Genomic DNA, 21,048 nt, shown 5'->3' with positions numbered 1-21,048 from the left:
TTTAGGCAATAAAGGTGGTGGAGTTTTACCATTGCTAATCCATATAAGTTCTTGGTTATGGAACAAACCAATGTTATGACCTCCACGAATCCACACACGCCCTCCCTCTATTCTGAAAGGAAGGGAGGAAGTAGCTGGTAGGAGTTGGTTCTGTGTGTCTCTTTAAGCCACTTCATTTTAGGCTAATGCTTTTAAAAATTCTGAGTCTGCGTAGCTCAGCCAGCTTCTTCCAGATGTGGGGCTGTGGAGACAATGTGTTCTGGGAGTTCCAGTTACTGGTGAGTGACATTGCTTTTGTAAAGACACGGCATAAGACAGAATTTGGCCAGTAGCTGTCAAAGAACCATATCTTTACCTTAAAGACTGAAGTTTGTATCTGTGGCCGTACCATACTATTCTGAAATAATTATATTAAACTGTTGGGTTTTATTATGTCATTGTCACAGGATGAAACAGAATTTAGAGATAAATTATCTCCCATCAATGTAAACTTGAATTATAGTTTGGACGAATCCAGTTTTGAAGACAGCTTGACTGTGAAGCCAATACTGAACTATTACCAGAAAAGCTCAGTAACAGAACAGGTATGAATTTTGCGTGCCATATTTTCTATACATAAGCGTGAAAGCATTTACAAATCCTATGTGTGTCATCTTCCTTAAAACAGAATATCGTGCCTAGAAATTACAGAACAAGGATTTAATTGATTCAAAATGTAAATGGAATATAAGTATAGAACCAGACAGGCCTTTAAAGCATTTCCAAAACTTTCTTGTGTTCGTATTTTTGATCGTATTCTAGACTATCTAAGCCAAGTTACTGTGGGAAAGTGCATGAAAGATGATATTTTTCTGCTAGTTGACAGTCTAAATAGTCTCCAACAATACCCGTGTGGAAAGGAACTTATAGAAAGGAGAAAGAGATTAATTCACCAGGACAGTGCTAGCGATATTTAAGACATTTAGGTTGTGATGTTTTATATACTTAGGTCAGTGATATTTAATGAAGTCATTTGGACTTTGGAGCATGTACTAACTGTATTATATTTTTTTTCTTTTACAACAATACAGGCTTACATTCTGGTTGACTGCGGGGAGGACAACTTGTGCATTCCTGACTTGCAGCTTTCTGCTATACCGTAAGTTAAATAAAATAAATGACACTGTATATAAGAAAAAACCAGACACTTCTAACTGCTTTAACAGAATGAAATATACAGAACACAGGTCTGTTGTTTGCAGTAGCTACTCATTCTTACCCAATTTCCAGAATTTACACATCCATTTCATCTAGAAAACCAAAAAATGAAGAAATGCAGACTTAAAAATGTACCTTTGTTGGAGCCATTCTGATTTTTAATGCTTATCATAGAAAATATTGTTTGCAAATGTTTGTTAGGAGTGATTCAAGTTCTCTGAAGGCTAAGAGATAATACAAATCGTTGTCCAAAGGAGATTTCAAAACTGTTTATTTCAGTATGCCGGTATGAGCTTGGGACAAAATTCTCCTGAACTCAGTGAAGTAATTGAATCTCAGACTAAAAGAATTTCAAAAAATGGCACCAGTTCCTCCTGTGGACAGAGAAGTATGCCAAAGTGGGGAATCTCTGACATTGATCTGGCTCTGTGCCATCAAAATCAATATGTAGCTGTGAAAGGAATGGGCACAGTGCCACTGCGGTCTCAGAATATCTTCTGTCGTTGTTCATTTTACAATGGGCATGAGGGGAAAACTGGAATGCCACTGTCTTTGTGCCCTCAAGAAAAAAATGCTGATGAGACTCCTGTCGCAAGTAATTTCTTCACCACCTACTACTTTCTGCTTAGAAAGTACTCAGGTTCTGAAATTTTATACAATGAATTTAAAGTTCTGTGGTAGCCCACTTTGGTTGTCCATGGTGGTGTTTTCTCTTAAGCTTTTTCCTACCCAGGTGCTGGCATACTTTTCTATAGGGTCATTTTTTTTCAGATCTTTCATTCTCTGGTTATAGAATATTTTCCAGAACAGATACTATGAGAGCAAAATGTCCTTCTGCTTTTTTCATATGTAAATCATAATTGTGTTTTAACTCTTGACAAGTAGTATTTTCTATACAGAGATAAAGATCCACTAATAATCGGAGAAGAAAACTGTGTCATGCTCATAATAAATCCAAGAAATGATGGGGAAGGAGCCTATGAAGCTGAGCTACATATAAAGATTCCACCTGAAGCAGATTACACTGGGGTTGAACGCAACAACAAGGTAAATGAAAATAAAAATGTTAACGTAATAAAGCAGAACAACTGAGAACAAGGTCAACCTATAGGCTATACCAGCTGGAAGGAGCAAGTAGAGACGTGGCTCTTAGGAAGGGAGGTTCCATTGACCCTCAACTATTCTTGCTCACACTGTCCAACCTAGAGATAAGCCATGTCACCAGAAGATGGGAGGGTCAAGACCACTCTTTTCAGAGCCAGCTGAGCTCCAGCTCCCTGCTGTTAACTGAGTTATAATACTACACAAACGCTGTCACGTTTCTCCTAGAGCTAAAGATATTCACAGAATTCAGGTTTTGAACTAGTAACCCTATCCGCAGGAGGGACGGATTGATAGTGCAGAGTGCCCTGAGTGCTTCCAGCGTTGGATCCTGTGGTACCAGCTCTCTGTTAGAGTTAGTGAGCCCTGCTGAACCCCGGACTCTTGGACACTGTCTTGTGCTCCCAGCACACCAGTGTTTTACCGTTATTAAGAGTATCCCAGTCTCTGATACTCTGAACAATATATAATAATATATTGCAGTTAACTGCAATATAAACTTGACAAAGTTGATTTCCTTTCTTTTGCATTATTTTATCCTATCGATGTGCCAAAAATGCAGTTACAATGTAAAATGTGCCAGTGTTCACAGGAGGACTAACATTGATTGAAGTCCTGCTGAGCTGTACAAAACTTCCAGTGTTTCCTTTTTGGGTCTGTTTGTTTTTTAAGAGCAAAGACGAAACACTATCCTGCAAACAAGCAGAGTGTACGTGTATTCTCTGTTGGACACCAACTCTGAATCACCTCATCTGCACATAAATCTCACAAGCTGTTGCAACATGAGCTTCCTTTTTTTTTCCTGTCAGTGCCTGGAATGTTCAGGAGGGCCTCAAGGGGTGAGAGTGGGAGAAAGCAAGTTAATTTCCTTTCTACAAGCAAATGTTTTTAAGGAAGTTGAAAGTAATTTACAAGGTATTTCCTTATTCTCTTTCTGTCAGTGTCTTCATTACTGGGCTTTAAACCCACTTTGAAAAAAATTACAGGAATTAATGATGTCACTGAAGATGAGAATATGGAAAATCTCTGCAACCTCACTTCTCAGAAGCATATCTTTGCACACATAACATATAAGTAAAGACACCAGCCTCTCTCTATTGTCTGTGTCTTTTGTTCACTTAGCATAGCCTCTGATTTTTCAGACTGATCTACAAAACTTAATTTCTCTTTAATATACTCACCTTGTTATAATTTTTTCTTTTGTTTCTCCTTAGGAATCTTTGGCTGTTATTTTGGCCATTACTAAGGATGTCAGGGAAGTCACTTATTCCAAAACCCACAGCACATATTAGCACAAATCTATCATTTGGACTGGACAGAAATTGCTCAGAGCTTTTAATTATTTGAGAAAAAAAAAAGAATTTTATAGTGCCAGCAGGGTAAAGACATGGGGAAAAGAAGGAAAAAAGAGGTGGGAGATTGTGGTGCTTTGGAAGAATAAGGAAAAGATATGATGAGTTGGGAAAGAGAGTTCTTATGTCCTTTTTCTTTTCAAAATAATTTCTTAAAAGCCTAGGAAATACAATTCAACATTTTAATTTTCTTCAGATTTTGTGGAAGATAAAATACATTTTTGACAAGTCCAGTTCTGAATCCTTCTCAATTTATAGAAAAATTGCAATCATTTGAACACAGTTATGCAGTTCACTAAAACACATAATTTGTTTCATATTCTTTTACTTTTCATGCTTATGCATTCAAAGAAATATCCTTATATTCTTTCTGAGAAGGAATAAACCATTCTTAGCATCTTCCCTTCCACATTGCAGGTACGGTTTTTGCAAGAATTGCATATGGTACTGAAAGCAGATTTACTCTTTCTATTGTTTTCAAACTGTATGTTTTTTAGAACTATGATGATCATAATATTATCATTCCATTAGATAAACAAAACCCCTCACTTCTAAGTGTGTTTGTAAAAGAAAATGATATGATAATTTTCTTCAAAAAAGACAAAGCTGAAACTTGCTGCCATTTAACTGCTGGTGGAGGCTGGCTTTTCTAGGTACTCAGTTGCCTTTCTGTACTGCCCTGTGTCATCTAAACTGCTGTGAACATGACAAAGAAGAACATAAAACCTTTGTAATTTAAAAAGAAAATTTAGGATGGAAACCTACATTTTTTAAACTCAGGCATTCTTTTATATCCTTCTTGTTCTGTTTACTAATTTAATTCATGCCATCAAAATGTGTAAATTAAGTAGTTCGACCACTTAAAACAACAATTAACAGTTTTTTCCTGTTTTTTCCCCCAGAGTGGTCAGAACCTTAGGTATCAGGATTTCATGTGTTACCAGGATGACCAGATTCTCAGGAGTCATGGTATCATATAAATGAGTATAAATTAAAGAGGAACTCAATTAATTCAACCTAAAGGGCTTACTATTAAAATAAAAAAAAAAAAGAGGCAATTTGAACCATATGAAAAGAATAGAGGTTAAATTGTCACAGTAATGAACAGTAGACAATGAGGTATATGAAAAAAGGTCTCAGTCTGTGGATATTTTGAGGCATGAACCATAGGTGTGAATGAATGTTTTGCTGTCAGTTGCAGTAGAATCAAGATTTCACTTCTTATTTTTGTGTTTGCACTGCACCCTGTTGATGGGATATCTGCGATTGCTCCTGAAATGTACTTAGTGTGATTCAGAGTAATTTCAGAAGACAGGCGGATTTGTGGTAGACCCTGTTGCATTCGTGCTCTTAAAGTTCTGCATCTAAAGATTTCATTGACTCTTTGATGTATCAGTGTTTACACTCCTCTATGCAGCTGTTTCTCTCCAGACTGCACAATTCCTTGTATTCAGGCAGAGACAATAGTCACCTCAGAGCCAGCAAAACAGGTAGACTGAGAGCAGAATAAATGAAATGTAATGAGCTGAATAAATCACTTGATATATTTCTGATGGAACTGAATAGTCTTTAGAATCAAATAATTCTATTATGCTGACATAATTTCAAAAGTAACTGTACTCATAGAGCATAGTAGCCTACTTTCTTATAAGGTCTCTCTGGATTTAATCTATCTAATAGAGAAACAAACGTATCCCTTAAATGCTTCCTGTCCAGCCTGGTACAATTCTTTGGGTTATTCTGTATCATTTGAATTGAACTCAGAAAGTGTTAAAGTCAACAACTTAACTGAAAATTCACTTGCCATCTACCTCTTCATTTCAACTTTATGGAATACAATGTTGAGACTGATCTCAGTTGTGATTGCCTTGTTATCTCAGGCCTGATTCCGTAGCATAGACTACGCAACCATATCAAAAGAGTAGCATTTTGCAGAGATGTGTATGATCATAAGCAACTGGAGAGCCAAGTGAATGATGTGATCTCAGAGTTCGAGGTCAATGATGTGATTTTGAAGTTTCATTAATTCTTGTACATACTAATACTTCCTTCAGTCAAAAGCTGATTAATGAAATACAATGACTTATATTGAAATCTAATCTGTTATTCATAAGTTGTGTTGTTGTGTAAACACTTGAAAGGTCCAGAGACCAGGTAGATGAGTAAATTACCACAGCTTTACTAGTTACTGGAAATCTGATGGTTTGTAATAACTGCCTGTATGTGGTAGGTGTAGAGTTACTGGAATTAACTGCACTGAAAAAAAGTGTAACCATGTTATAGTGCCTCACATTTCCATGGCCAGCAGTAGATTCAGAGACAGTATATACTTGCTGTATGGTACGTCCTTTGAGTACAGTAGCATGATTGTGTTTTTGAACCCCAAGCTATTCCCAGAGTACTGTGCAGTAGTCCTTTGCCTTATGACAGAGCTCATACTGAACAGCTTAATCCTGCTGTAGTAGCAATAGCTGGAACCGACGTTTCACATGGAATGATTAGTAGAAGTAATTAGGACGAATACAAAGCCCTAATAGATATTTGTTCCACAACAAAACATGATGTATTTTGGCATAACTGTCTCCACTTAGACTGGGATCTGCAGACTTGTTCAAGGTCACAACCGGATTTATATAGCAATGGATAAGCCTTTATTCAACATGCCTTTCAAAGTAAAAAACTAAAGCACGACACTCTCTTAAAATAGGAAAAAGACCTGAAACCTTAAGGTCTTACCAGAAAACTCTCAGGATAAGTACATGACGGCTGGCTAGATGAGATGTGATTTGAGCTTTGTGAGGACAAACACTAGTTCTTCATACATCAGCTAGATGAGAAGCTAGATTCTGGCATTGGGCGCCTAATCCATCCACTTTTCCTCAGAAAATAAGATTGGAAGGTGTTGATCAAGGGAAGAGAGGAGGTGTTTTAGTCTGCTGCCTATTATGCTCAACTATTCTGGCATCAGTTGGTAATTCATCACTAAGACCACCAGAAAGAATTTCAGGTTTGTAGGCTGCCTGGATTACTTAAAGCATCCAATTATTTTCTAGTTAAAATGCACCCTGGGAGCACATGTGTTAATTGTTGGGGGTTTTCTTCTGCTCGAGACTGCCAAGAAGACCACATGTTGCTGTAAAAATTTAAATTGCTACCAGTGGCAGGTAGAAGAGTTTTGTGGCAAAACTTTTTGTCTGGCTGAGTTACATATGCACTCAATGATACTGACAGTACTAGGTGTGTAAGTCTCTGCTCTTGCTTTTTTCCTGCCTGGTTTTAGTTTTCGTGTTTTGTACTTAATCACCTCAAAAAAGGTGATCAGTGAAAAAGGCAATAAGTCTCAGTATTGAGGAAGTTCTACCACAGCTGACCCTTTGTCGCATCTTAATGCTGCACAAATTAGCTTTTGTGATTCTGGTCATACAAATTCTGTGCCATTAATCATTTTCAGTCTGAGAGCATAGCCTCCAAATTGCAGAAAACCTACTCATAAAACTCCCCTATTTGCTCTGCATTTGAGGGACAAAAGATGTGTGATAATGGCTTACTTGCTCTGTGCTGGTCTGTGAAACAGCATTAATGAAGATGAATGTTTAGTTTCTAACACTTAAGCCTCAATTTCAACCCACTCCTAAAACAAAATCAAAACAGTAAACCCACCCATCAAGTTAAAATGAACAGTTTTCCAGACAAGTTTGGTTTCAACTGCATTAACACCCTCTCTTCTCCTGCGTGTTGCTTCTCACCTCTAATTAACCAGCTGGAAAGAGTATAAAAATCCCCCCCTCCCAACCCTGGAGAGGCTTGGAAGGGCTATTAGTCCACTGGATATTCTGTGTAACAAACTTTATTTCCTCCTAGCAAATTGTAAAAGTGTCAGTATACAATGAGGTGTGTGCAGAGGACATGCTTCACGTGGGCTCCTCTTAGGACATGCCTTATCTTTTCTTTTAATCTCAGGAAATTATAAAGTCAGTGTGTCCATGCTGGCTTTTGCAGATAGGAGTGAATTGGTTGTCAGTGGTCTCGAGATTTCCTGGATTTTTTCATATAAAGATCATGGCCTTGCGTGTATTGCTTAATGAGTGAGAATCACAAATGAAAGGAAAAGTATTAGGAGTGCCTCAGAGCAACAACTAGCTGCATCCTGCTTTTGCAAAGCTAGTTTACTTCTACACGTATATGGGAGCATTTTCTTTTCTTGAATGTGCCAAGGAGGAAAACGGGAAAAACAACAAACAACAAATGTTTTGTTGCTTTGTCTTATTGTCTTTGTTCTCTGCTTCTGCTATTCTATAGATGTTCTTGCTTTTATAAAGTCTGTTTTGTTTGCAGGTGCTAACAAGGGTTAAAAAAAAAACAAACAACAAAACACAACAAAGATGTAGGGCACATCCTACATTAAGAGATTCTGTGAGTGTATCCTCAAAGTTTTCGAGCGAAACTGCTTGAAAAGTGTCAGGTACAAACTGGGCTTTGAAAGAATAGTTACTTGGAAAACAGTTAGATTTTACCTATTGCCATAAACAACAAAAACTTTAATTTCTGATAATGTGGAAATGTATCTCTTGTTGCTAAATTATAAACACAGGTAGGAGTTTGTGTTTTTACAGAAGTATTTAGTGATCAAAGCACTTTACCATAGGTTGGAAAATAATGTTCCAGGCTTTATCTATAATAAAGTTTTGCCAATGCCAAAAATTCACTCTGGAGACTTCTAGTGATGGATAATACAACTATTGCAATTAATGTGAGGCGTATTCTCCTCACCCAGTTTTGCCTACTCTTTTTTTTATCTCTATTCAGTCATTATGGCTATAGAAATGATTCAGAGCAACAAAGCAGTATGTTAAAACTAGAAATGGAGTGATCTCATTGTGGCTATTAAGATACTAGGAAACTTCCCTGTTTGTTTTTCCCTGGCATCAATTTTCCTCCCTCGTCTAACAATAAGCAATTAGATGTTTTTATAGCTCACTGAGCAGGTGTCTGAAATCAAAAGAAATGTCACAGTCAAAAAGGCATCGCCTTCCCAACTGGATACATTTCACTGTGATCTCTGACCTCCATACTGGTGTCCTTTTGTTACAGGCACTGCGTGTATTGAGCTGTGATTACAAGATGGAAAATGAAACTAGAATGGTGGTGTGTGATCTTGGAAACCCCATGGTGGCTGGCGCAAACGTAAGGGAAAAACAGATGCATTTACTGATTTTTATCTAATTGAATTTTAAAGAGGAGCAAATGGAAATATATTCAACTAGCAGAATGTGTCCCAGTAAGCAACATTTACTTGGACAGGAAATTGTTGGTGTAGTAAGAGGCAGAAGAACCTCTTTGTGTCTGAAGAACTAATAATTTATTGCTCTAAAAGATTGATTATGCTAGAGCCTATGTTTTATTTCACTTACTGTAAGAAGTGACTCCATTTAAGTCACAGAAGTCTCAGTAGTATAACGAAAAGAGAATCCCAATCCATAACGTGATCTATTTATTTCTCCCTTTCAGTATTGTTTCTACTGAAGATATGTATAGTAAATTACAGCTTCTTTGGCCTGGTTCTCATCTTGAGTGCATAGGAATTCTCTTATCTGTTTATATCATGATTTATATCCATGAAAACGTGGTTGGAATCAAGTTTTTCTTCAAGTTATTAATGTAATTCTAAACATTTTTCTAAGACAGCTATTCATAAATCATACTGCACAATAGACGGAACATTAGTAGCCTTCTTTTTACACAAAAGCAGAACTGGATAATGACTGGCAATGAACAGCAGATAAGGATTAAACTTAGGTTTGAAGATAAAAAACATGCTTTGCATTTCACAGTTGTCGTCACTTATCCCTATTTCATGACAAAACAGTTCAAGGCAACCCCAGAAGTACAAACCCGGGAATGTTTCACCATGGTTCCCTTGCAGAGGAATTCTAGTGCTCTTGTAAACTTATAAATGCTATGAATATTTAACTGAATGGAAATAATCCAAGCTTTTATACCTAAAAAATAAAAAGCTATCCTAATACAAACGAAGCAGTGAACAGCGGGAACATATATAAGGAATAAAAAATAGCTTTTAAAAGGAAACTACCACTGTTTGCATTTCATATTGGACCTGGGGCTTTACAATGCAACCAAAGGAAATCTCCTTAGTGTTTTCAAATCCCTACTAAGTTAAGGTTTGTCCCATGGAAGATCAATATTTCACTCTTCAGACTCTTTGTAGAGAAGTGTTTTCCTGGCCTTTTATGATCTTGAAGCTGTTCCTTTCTGACCCTTGATAAGAGAAACAAATGGGTCATATAATAGGAGACTGGGACTAGAATAAGCTTGTTTGCATAATAGGGTTACATTCAGATCAGTCATAGAGCTTTTGAAAGTGCATTTGAGACCATGCATGTCATACAATCATCTGCTTTCATGGTAACGAGCAGACCCAGAGAGACTTTTTGGGATTGCAAGGAGCTGGAAGCCATTGAAAAGTGCACTTCAGGTGATGGACATGCTGGGACCATGAAGCTGCCTGTTGAGGATTGTCTTCTGTAGAACTACTGTCGACTAGAAGTCTGAAGGAGGCACTATAAATATTATCTGGGAAGGACATACTGAAGAGGGCCAAAAGGTTTCGTACTTCCATTTTTATTCTACTAAATGAAACTCCTAAAAAGTAAGAGTAACCGAAAATGTTTCTGAGGAATTAAATTTTTGTAATGGGATGACTGAAGGCAGTGATGGGCCGAAGCACTGGATAAACCCCAAGTCAAGGCTGATAATTTCTTGTACCAGAAAACCAGCAAAGTTACATGTCTACCTAGTGGTTTCCTGGTTACTGTCGTGGCAAAAGCAAATTCTCAAGATACAGACGAAAGTGCACAAGAATCTCATGTATGATTGGGCTACACTGGAGGAGAGAAAGGAGAGCATAAACCCCATGGGTTTGGAAGAGAAAAGGAAGGCTAAACATAGGAGATATTAACAAGCTAGGAGTAAATCTTTGTGGTTATGTGTTGTCAAAAACATAAGCAGTGGAAAGGTCTTGAGCGTGGAGGCATTAGAATACAGCCCCTCACACTCCTTCCTTTGATTCCAATGCCCTGTTTCCACATCACCCTTGAACCTAAGTGCTAGCAGTGTGAAGACTGTCAGGAATGCTATTTGGTGGCCACTTTAGTAGTACTATTCTCACTTGCCTCCTTATGAATTTTCACAGTACAACTAATCCTGTTTTTATTGAGAATCAACTCTAGAGCTTCCATAAATATACTGTTACCAAATAACCCTAAGCAAGATACTTAAAAAAGGTAGAGGCACTTAGAAGTAGCAGAATAAAACAGCAGGGTTCATAACATGTTTAAGGATACTCTGGCTTATAACAAGAGAGTCCAACCCTTGAAAAGTAAGGCATATGAAGATAGAGCATTACAAAGCCAGATGGCCAAAGTGTTTGATTATAGTGAGTGAAAGCTTGAAGCTGAACTTTATCTTTGAAACCAGCTCTTCTGGAAGCTTAACAAAAGGTGAAAGGACTTGAGCTTTTTCAGTCCAAATGTATTTATGATGGCCAATGTACTTCCAAAAGGAAAATACCAGCCCTTTGTACAAATTGCATGAATCATGAAAGGTTGCTGTGATCCATTTCCAGTTTTGCAAAACAATTCTGCTTTGGCAGGACATCAGTTATTCTCAAAATATTCAGTCAGAAAGGGACTCTTTGTGTAAGTTGTGAGGGAGTGGGAAGGGAGGGTTAGGTCAAAATCAAACATTCCTAAAACTCTTAACTATTGAGTCACTGTAATGACTTTTCAGCACCCTGAAATCCATGAGTTCTCCAAGTATTTAAGATCAACTTTTGAGTATGAGGGTTATGTCAGGATTCCGTGATAAAACCCATGGGAATTTACTGCAGCACTATGGAGTTGTCTGATGCTTCACATCCTCAAAGTGTGTTATTGTCATCAAATTGACGTATCTCTAACTTTTTGAAAACCTGTGACTTTAAAATAATTTACTGGTCATAAAATTACTTCACCTTTTCAGTAGCATCTTTGTGGTTAAAACAAGATGTAAAGGTAAAAAAGAAGATAAAAAGAAATGGGAAGGAAAATCACTATATGAAATGGCTCATATGCAAGCTAAATGTCTGTGATACCATCTCACTGGCAAAGAGTTTCCAAAGTACTTATTTATGACAGTAAAATGGGTCAGACTGGCAAACTTCCTAATGCCTGTTGAATGGCCTAAGAAGTGAGATGTAGATTTTGTTGTAAATTCTGGTAGAACAATTTGGACGTTAACAAAAATGAATCAATATAAGGTTACAAGACTGAGAGGCTCAGAAGTTCATGCCTATTTCTTGGTATGTACCAAATTGATTCTTCAAGAGTACAGAGGTTTTATCTTTCCATGCACTGTAAGACTTCAAAAAAATCTAACCCTGTGTCTTCCAGGGTACTCCTAGATCCTATCAAACAGGCCAAAGCACTTGGATGTTTTGAAATAAAATTAATCTATTCTCATAAAATGAACGTCTTTCCAAAATAAGGAGGTTGAGTATTTGCTGAATTACAGACTCAAGCAAATTCAACTCCTTTGGCCACAGTGGGTTTTCATCAAGGGCCCCATCATTAGTAGCAGTGTCAAGGGCTACTTGACATTAACGAAGTCATACAACCATACAAAGGCAACATCTGCAGCTTATTAGGCTCCTACAGTAGGAGTGTGTTGCAGTATTAAATAGGGATTAATGCTCAGCGGTATAATAGATCACGTTCATGTCTGCTCTGTCTGTGAAAATTTGGTTCATCAAATGTTTTTTCTGCTATAAGTGGAAACAAATTTATATGGACTAATTAGTAAAAGCAGTAAGTTAAATGCTGAATTGAATATTTGGAAATTTTTGTCTCAGAGATTGAAAAGGATTGTTATATTTTTAAAGATTAATGAAATATCAGTACAAATCTTAAAATCATCTTGAAAAATGGTCTTAAAAAATAATTTATATCTCTATTCCAAGCCACCAATTCAGTTTCTGTTTAATTTAATGAGAGTTCTCTTTTGATCTTAAGGATTTTACTTCCGAAAAGAAAGATTAGCTAGAACTATGACATTAAGATGGTCAGAATTCATAGATCTGAACTTGACATTTCTTTTATGATTACAGTGTTGTTTCAGCACAGGAGAACTGAAAGAAGTAATTGATGCTTGTTTGCTAAGTCTTGTTCTGGAGGTGGATTAAGATTCAGTGGTGCACCACGGCAAGTGAGGAAAGAAGGAGAATTGGATGAAAATTTTAAAAAATAAAGCTTGGGAGAAAGGAATTGCTTAAACATTTGAAATTACACCCATAGAGGAAAATGTCTCCTCTTCAGTGACATTGAATCTATGTCCTAAACACAAAACTCTACCTTGTTGTGTCCTGTCCTGTTGCTGACAACGCCACCCCAAGTATCTTAAGGAAAGCATGCCAAGGAGGCAGATCATCTTTCTTTCCTCATGCCCCCTAGTCTAGTCAGACCTTGGCAGAGATGAAGTAATTATGGTCTCATTTCCTAATGCCTTTTGATGAATTTCTCAGGAAGACTGTTTGTCCACATGGAGGATATGGCTATAGGTAAATGAAAACTTGCAGGTTATCTGGCAGGAAGTTCTACAATCAGGCAATAAGGGAGGTGGGAGGGTGAAGTTGTACAAGATTACAGGCTGTAGTCTTTGCTGTCAGTCTCAATGCAAAATGCATACTTCAAAAATTACCAGATTTAAAACACATGCAGTTGAAATGAGGCAATTAAAAACATTAATTTAAACATTGCAGTACAAGTTTATTAATTTAACATGGAGGTCAGATGGCATCTCCCCCTGCTCCCCTGTCACGTACTGGGCCTGTTGGATCCAACAAGAGAGTTACAGAGAACCCATCATATGCTATTGCACATTCCTTCTGTATTAATGCACTTCCTATTGTAGTTAGCCCTGCAATTCCATTCTCTCTTCTGAACGAACTTGTTCTGCTTTACTCTATGCCCTTCTTGCAAAGCAAATGGAACTTATCAGAGGGAGGAAGCAAGGTCTGCATAAACACAAGAGAGCACCAATGGAAGCCCTTATCTCCTTCACTGTTGAGAACTGTATGTTTTACCCGCTATCTTCTGTGGTCACACACTGCAAGTTGTGACAAGCTGAACTTCAAATACAAATTTGAAGTTATATTCCTCTTAACTGAACTGCAATGGAAGAGCTCAAACCAAATCAAACTAGAACATGATGCTGCTGCTGCTAATTTAACCTCTAGAAGAAAAACAGGTGATCAGTAACCTCCGTGACACCTAAAGCATGCAGCTCATATGTCACAGTTACAGAGACATCAGGAGGAGCAGGAAGCCCTGGAGACCTGGACAAAGGCGTGTATGGATGGAGGCAGGAATGAGAGTTGCCAGACAGCTATTACTTTCTTTGGGCTTGGCAAAGTAAGGCAGAGATTTTCTGAATGAAGAAGGCCTCACCGCTGTGTTGTTGGGAGTAGTCTTCTTCTGTTCCTCTTGCCTCTTGATCTTCTGTCCGGCCAGGTTTTCCATCTGCTGATATAGACAGGCAGGATGGGATTTTTTCCTGAAAACAACTAGATGACATTATTTCATACTAATTTCAAAAAGCAACAGTGTCCTATACAATCTGTAAATACAATGCAATACGATGTTGAACAGGACTGCTTTCTTGATATGGGGAGAACAGCCCTTTTTATAACTTGTTGTTTTGTTTTGGTTTTTTCTCAGTTCTCTACAGGCATTCGATTTTCTGTTCAGCATTTTGAAAATGCAGATTTCAGCATCAATTTTGAGCTGCAAATAAAAAGGTTAGATGTTTTATGTTTTTTTAAATTCTGAATACCTATTCATATCTGAAGTTTAATATATAAGAAGGTCACTCTAACTCTTCAGTGTCAGCAGTTATTTCATTGGCTTTCCTATGGTAACTTTGCTCAGGAGGGTCTGTGGAGTTGGATCTTGTTAGCTTTTAGAAAAATCCGTCTTAGATTTATTCCGAGGATTTTATTTTCTTAAAATTCTTTAAAAAAGTTAACTTATTTTGGTCAGTGATCTACAGATTTGCCAAATCTGCACTTCATGTTATACTTCAGAATTAATGAACACTGATCACTTTGTAACAAAGTTTTGTATTTAAAGATATGTTATGCCGTGAAAAAAAAAAATAGCATGTCACTTCTTCATTACAATTTAGAAAACAGAAGTAGAGCAATTAAAATCTGCTCAGCCATTTTACCGGCAGGAAGAAATGTAACTGTTCCAGTTTGATGTAGGTGAACCTTTATAATTTTTCCATTAGTTTCCTGCGTATTTTTTGGGCTGAAATATTACTGCTGGAGAATTTTCTATTTTATGCTAAGCAGAACTTCCACCACAGGGACAAAAAGCACAGGGCAGGCTGGGTTAGGGTGACAGCAAGAACAAACCTGAGACTTTTTAGTAAGTGGCAGGGCTTCTGCTCCATCTGTCGTCTTCAAATACACACTGGAGTCCCTAATGGGGCCCTCCCTGCCCCTCCCTCCCAACTTAATTGCTGATGTCTGGCCTTTAATCAGTGCCTTGATCATGTTCACTATGGTAAACAACTGAGACATTTAAAATGTTTAAGTCATGTTTCCAGAATGTAACCCTTGAAGGAAAGGACATGCAGAAACTTATGAAGGTCACAGCAATGCCGCAGAAGACAATGAGGTGTGTGGTCAGACCTCAGTCCAATCGCAGGGGTCTGGCTGGCAAGCTGGAGTCTGTGCAGACCTGAGCATGGGCTCCTACAGGGATATAGTGTCCAGCTTGTCCATACCGCTGTTGACTGTCGTATTATTAATGCAAGCAATACATTTTGAAATGGGTATGAGGCTTTCATCACTACCCTTTTTATGCTGTGAAATTGGGAAGGTTCAGAACTTTTTGGACAGCTAAATCTTTCTAGGTAGTAAGAATTGAGGGTAGATCACTTTCATAGAAAAAGTGACAAGGCTTTACTGAGGAATAAGTCTGAACTTCAGGAGAGAGCAACATCCCATGCTTCCTCCGTGAGTGTGACTCAAGGGAGGAGATCTGTTGAGCTGCCAAAAAGAACAGTTTCCACAACTGGTATCAAAATGCTGACGAGCACCCAGCCACTTAAAAAAAGTAAAACTTCTTGCATAGGGAATGTATCCTACAGTTAAAACTCACTGCTTTGTACATTCCTTCTCAAGCAGCACTACAGTTTGTGTATTTCTGTGTCCTTAGTGAAGAGGTGAAATGATTTTAAAAGAAAAAGGAAACAGAAATCCATAAGGCAGAAAACCACCTAAATGAAGGAAAGGGAAGCAGAGAAAGCGTCTGAATTTATGTCCTAGTCTGAATTATTAAAAAAAAAAATCCATTTATTTACTCCAAAACATCAAGTGGAAAACAAATATTTTTATTTGCAAGACCAAAGTTCATTACTTACGGGAAATAAGTAAGCGGCTAAGTAGTATCTTGAATCTGATTCCTTTTCTGATGTGGATTTTGCTAGGCAATTGATAGCCCTTAGAGAGAGAGAGGTCTTGGCACTTTGATTAAAACTATTTTCTTTTCTATGAAATACCATAAAGCACAAACAAGATTTGAATACCATATCTATGTGATCAAAATCTATATTTTAACTCTCTGGAAAGTAGCAGTTGGAGAGCAGCTTATTCTAACACGTTAGTCGTGTAATCATTTTTATACATTAAGCAATTTTTGTACTTCTGTACTCAATTGCTATAGAGGATTACATCGAAAGTTCAAATGCTGTTTGAGGGGAATCTGCATTAGTTTACAAACAAATTAGAGCTGCTCCTAATTTTAGCAATCTGTAACCAGAAAGCCTGGATCAAAGCTGTGTTGCCCTTTACTCCTCAGGAGTCAGTTGCTGGCAATGCTGGCCTCCTCTGAATGTTTCCATTTGACTGATGCTACCCAGATGTGATAACAGTTAACAGTGACAGCCATAGAAACTTAGTTTTCATGAAGGAATGAGGTACTTCCACACTTGCTTGGGAAAAAAACTCCAAATTTTATATCATTAATCCTATGATTATTAAATTTAGAGTCTGCAATAATGCAATAATTTATTTTCACTATATTAATGAATTTGAACCTGAAAACTTTTCTTTACATGAATATGTTATAGCCATAGGAATGGCCTTTTGCATTAAGAGAAGCTATCTTTGCTACTAAGGATTTGCAGTGAGAAAGGGCAATAAAATGAGTGAGAGCACTAGGCTTTAAACATAAGGATCAGTTTTCACTGCAAAGTGGGATTAAGAGTGTAAAAACTCTCTGGATAGGGGAGGGTAGAAAATACGAAAGGTAAAGAAACAGTTTATTTTTGTTATTTTTTCTTTAGAGGTTCTGTCATGCACAAGTCACAAGTTTGGAGAGTCGTAAAAGCAAATTTTATTATAACAAAGCCTAGCTTGTTCTTTAATGCTGCCTTTCTCCAATGAATGAAACACTCTTGTATTCTATTAAGATACTCCTGTCTGTCTATATAGATAGCCAAGTTGAACAAGGGATTTTGCATGATATTCTGAGTTAGATACATTCCTATCCTATTCATACATAGCTTTCTTTAAAGGAAGTTTGAGTTTCTTATATTATTAAACATGTGATGAGGTCAAATAATATCAAACTTAAATACCAATGTCCTGCAAGACTGAAGAGTGGCGATAGCAAGCCCATGCTGTAATACATCCAATGACACTGCTTCCTGATTGTGGTCCTTGTGATATTCAGTGCTGTATCTGTAACAATCTAAAGTTCTGCTAAATAACCTTTTTTAATGCTTGTACATATCTTCTCCAGTTCTAACAAGATTAATCCCACAAGCAATTTAGTTAACCTCCATATCAACATCAGTGCTCTGGCTCAAGTACAGATCAGAGGGTAAGTGTGTGACCATTTCAATTCATAATAATAACAACTATGCTACCAGCTACTACTGTAGGATTCTTATATTTCTGTCTGAAACGGGTGCCTGTTCACTGACACAAGGATACCAAAGCTAAAGAAGCACAGGATATGATCTCAAAGATGAGTAGTGAGTCGTCATCTAGGGAAATGAGCTGGATAGGAAGAGAGGTGAAAAAAACAAAAAGAGGGGAAGACAACATAAAAAGAGAAGCAGAGGCTGAGGAAATAAGAAAGGAATTAATTGGTGGGCTGCAGAGGTGTGACAAAATGTTGAGAGACAGCAACTACTAGAGATGTTGGTGTGGGTGGACACTCAGGTTAAGGACTGGCTGTACTTTCAGTGTGTCAATGAAATGTTTATGGATTCACACAGGGGACTTTTTGTGGCATAGTGTGTTCTTTTTAATGAAAAGTTCTCTAATAGGTAAGTAGATACACACCAAAAAATGACCACAACTTCCTCAGTTCTTAAAAAGAGCATGTCCACAAGTGGAAAAATGTCTTGAATTGCTGCCTTGAGTGCTAAGAAATAGGTCATTAAATACAGAGGAATCACATAATTGAATGACTTCCATTTTGGCAGAACAAACATCAAAATGTTATGGCTTTTCTTTAAGCTAAAGATTTTGGAAACCAGCAAAATTGTGTGATAGCTGACCCTTGTAAAGTAAGGGTAATACCATTTAAGCACCAAGAGCTACTTCCAGTACTAGCAGATGACAGATGTGGAGTATTACATCACTGTATTCTTCATTTATGTTTGATTTACTTGTTGCAAGTTACAAAAGTGTTTAGTGACTTAGCTGCTACTTAATTTGCAAAGTAAATATGAAGCTGGGGCCCTACTTTAGGCTCTGGCCCTCAATTCAGTTTCTTGCTACACCAACTTCATTGTGACCCTATGGAAATCATTTGCTCTATCTGTACCTCAGTTTCTCACCTGTAAAATGCGATAGACTACTTTGCAAGGTTTTTTAAAGGAATGGCAGACGTTATAATGAATTTGCAGTCAGAGCCATTAAATAAATATCTAAAAATGTTTTGCAGTGCAGGAAGATGTGTAGCACTAAACTTTTACAGGTTTTAAATAGAAATGAGAAAATACAGTTATGTACATAGCATTACTCTAGATTTTTGGATAGTGTATTCAGACATCTTGTCAGTAAGAACAATACAAATGCCTGACAGCCTGCATTCCTCTCTGCATCACTCCCTTGTCTGGAAAAGACCATCCATCAGAGGAAGCATGAAACTAAATGCTAAACTAAACTCCCGGTAGTCTATAAGGACTGGGTAGTGCTTTATGGAAGCCTTGTACTCTTCACCTAATTCTAATGAATGTGCTGAAACAAAATGCCTTTAAGCACTCAGGTTCTACAGTGGTCAATTTTTTTGTAAAAGTAATGTAGCCGATCACTGCTAACAGTTACTGTTATAACCTGTTTTATATATTCCAGGGTGTCTCACCCTCCAACAATTATTTTGCCACTTCACAACTGGGAACCAAAAGATGAACCTACAAAAGAAGAAGAAGTTGGTCCTTTAGTAGAACACATCTATGAGGTAAAAATTATATCTGTTGCCACAGGACCTCATGCTGCTTCTGATGAATTTGTGTTATTGTCTTTATCTGCAACTAGATAAAGCCACAAATATAAATATTCTGACTTCAGCACATGACCCAAATCTAATCTGGGAATTCACAACCCCAGTATCTGTTCATGTTAGTGGAGGAAACATTAGTTCATGCTACGTGTCTTGTCTTAGACATTTAAGGGATCTATAAATATTTGGATCTCTGACAGGAATTAAAAACAAGGCTTAAAAGTTCATTACAAACAATGCCAAGTATTTTCAGTGATTTGTCTAGTTTCTCGTTAAAAGCTGTGACTGTTGTGCACAGGAAAAAATATATTTCCTTTAGCATTTAGGTAAGTGAAAAAAAACCCTGTAGATAGACATGTAGGTTCTTGCCTCATTGCTCAGAAAAGATTCCATTGGAAATAAATCTTAATGTTTGTAGTAAATGTATTTCTACCTTGTATCGTTGTGGGGTTTTTTCTATTGCTGATTCATCCATTAAAGAAGAGTTAGGAAAAAGTGGATTAAGTCAACTACAAGGAACACAGACCATCTTTGGCCTTTGTTCTAGGGGATAAAACCGAGTGCTTCACATATGGTTATAATTCACAAAGTAGCACTCAAGAAAATACAAGTAACTGAACTTAATCAGCAGTGTAAGATTTGTGTGACTAATACAAAATTTTAATGAAACAGACTGTAAAATAGAAAATATTATTTGTGAATTCCTCAACTTAACATAAACTGAAAAATCTCTAACAAATGACCCTGTCTCAGGCGTTGTGGAACTGTATATGTGACTTTAAATGTATTAAAATAGTTACAGTGCCTAAAAAAACTGCTTTCATAGTTTATTGATATCAGCAAAGCATTAAAAAAGCCCAAAGACCCCCTCTAAAAACCTTTACCCAAGAAGATGTAAGATTAAAAGTGGAATTTATTTGGTTCTAAATAAAGCTCATCAGTAAAAAAAAAATCTGTACCTTTTAAAAAAGGTGTTCTTACATCTCTAGAAACTTATAAGTAAAGCTTCGTGGTGTTCTGCTTCCTTAGCAATCTTGTCCAATGTTAACACATATCCGAACTTCCTGTGGTCATCAGACATTTTCAAATGGTAAATTTATATAAGATAACTATTTTGATAGCCCAGATTTTTATTTTCTGTTGTTTTTATCTTTACTCGTTTTTGTAGATATTTGTATAGTGTATTTCAATAGTGTGTTTTAGTTTGGGGCTTTTATACTGTTTTAGGTAATTTCAGTTCTTTCATATGTAGGAAAAAAATGGGAAAGGTGATGGATTTCTTGAATACAAATATAGACAAAAAAGATTGTTCTCCCAGATTTGCCACTGGCTTCATGACTAACATGGAGGTCCTTTTCCCCTTCCTGCCACTGATTCCCCATCAAGAAATGATATTAATAATCTATATATATCTCCCAAAGTACTTAAAGACTGTGGCCACTAAGAATTTGAAAATGTCTGAGTGGTAGTTGCTCTGAATTTTATTGTTATTTACTGCCTGGGAAAGAACTGATTATACTTGTTTGACAGCTGCACAATATAGGACCAAGTGCCATCAACAATACAGTTCTCCATGTCGGTTGGCCTGTGTCCAGTCAAGAAGAGTTTCTTCTTTACATTCTTCATATTCAGACACATGGACCATTGCACTGTCAAACGAGCTCTCCTATTAATACAATGCAGATAAAGGTAAGTCCACCTCTGTCTGCATTTTGCTTGATTTTTTCTGCCTACACTTAACAGTCAGATGGTGCTTTGGGGGAATTTTTCACAATGACCTTGAGATCAATTTTTCTGGGTAAAAGGCAAGATACAGATAGTCT

The 21,048-nt window shown here is 37.1% G+C and overlaps 1 protein-coding gene across 1 annotated transcript in view; it reads left to right on the top strand.

The window, feature by feature from the left end:
• The window catches only part of ITGA8 (integrin subunit alpha 8), a 108,609-nt gene that overhangs the window by 52,126 nt on the left and 35,435 nt on the right, over nt 1-21,048 (top strand). The window contains exons 18-25 of the mRNA XM_054059621.1: nt 447-584; nt 1,071-1,138; nt 2,097-2,244; nt 8,742-8,834; nt 14,420-14,499; nt 17,513-17,593; nt 19,078-19,183; nt 20,756-20,914. Of these exons, the coding sequence (XP_053915596.1) occupies nt 447-584; nt 1,071-1,138; nt 2,097-2,244; nt 8,742-8,834; nt 14,420-14,499; nt 17,513-17,593; nt 19,078-19,183; nt 20,756-20,914 (873 nt within the window). The remainder of the gene's footprint in view (nt 1-446; nt 585-1,070; nt 1,139-2,096; nt 2,245-8,741; nt 8,835-14,419; nt 14,500-17,512; nt 17,594-19,077; nt 19,184-20,755; nt 20,915-21,048) is intronic.

The sequence above is a fragment of the Cuculus canorus genome, chromosome 2 (genome assembly GCF_017976375.1).
Source record: "Cuculus canorus isolate bCucCan1 chromosome 2, bCucCan1.pri, whole genome shotgun sequence".
Classification (NCBI taxonomy): Eukaryota; Metazoa; Chordata; class Aves; order Cuculiformes; family Cuculidae; genus Cuculus; species Cuculus canorus.
This window is presented reverse-complemented; position numbering and strand designations above follow the sequence as displayed.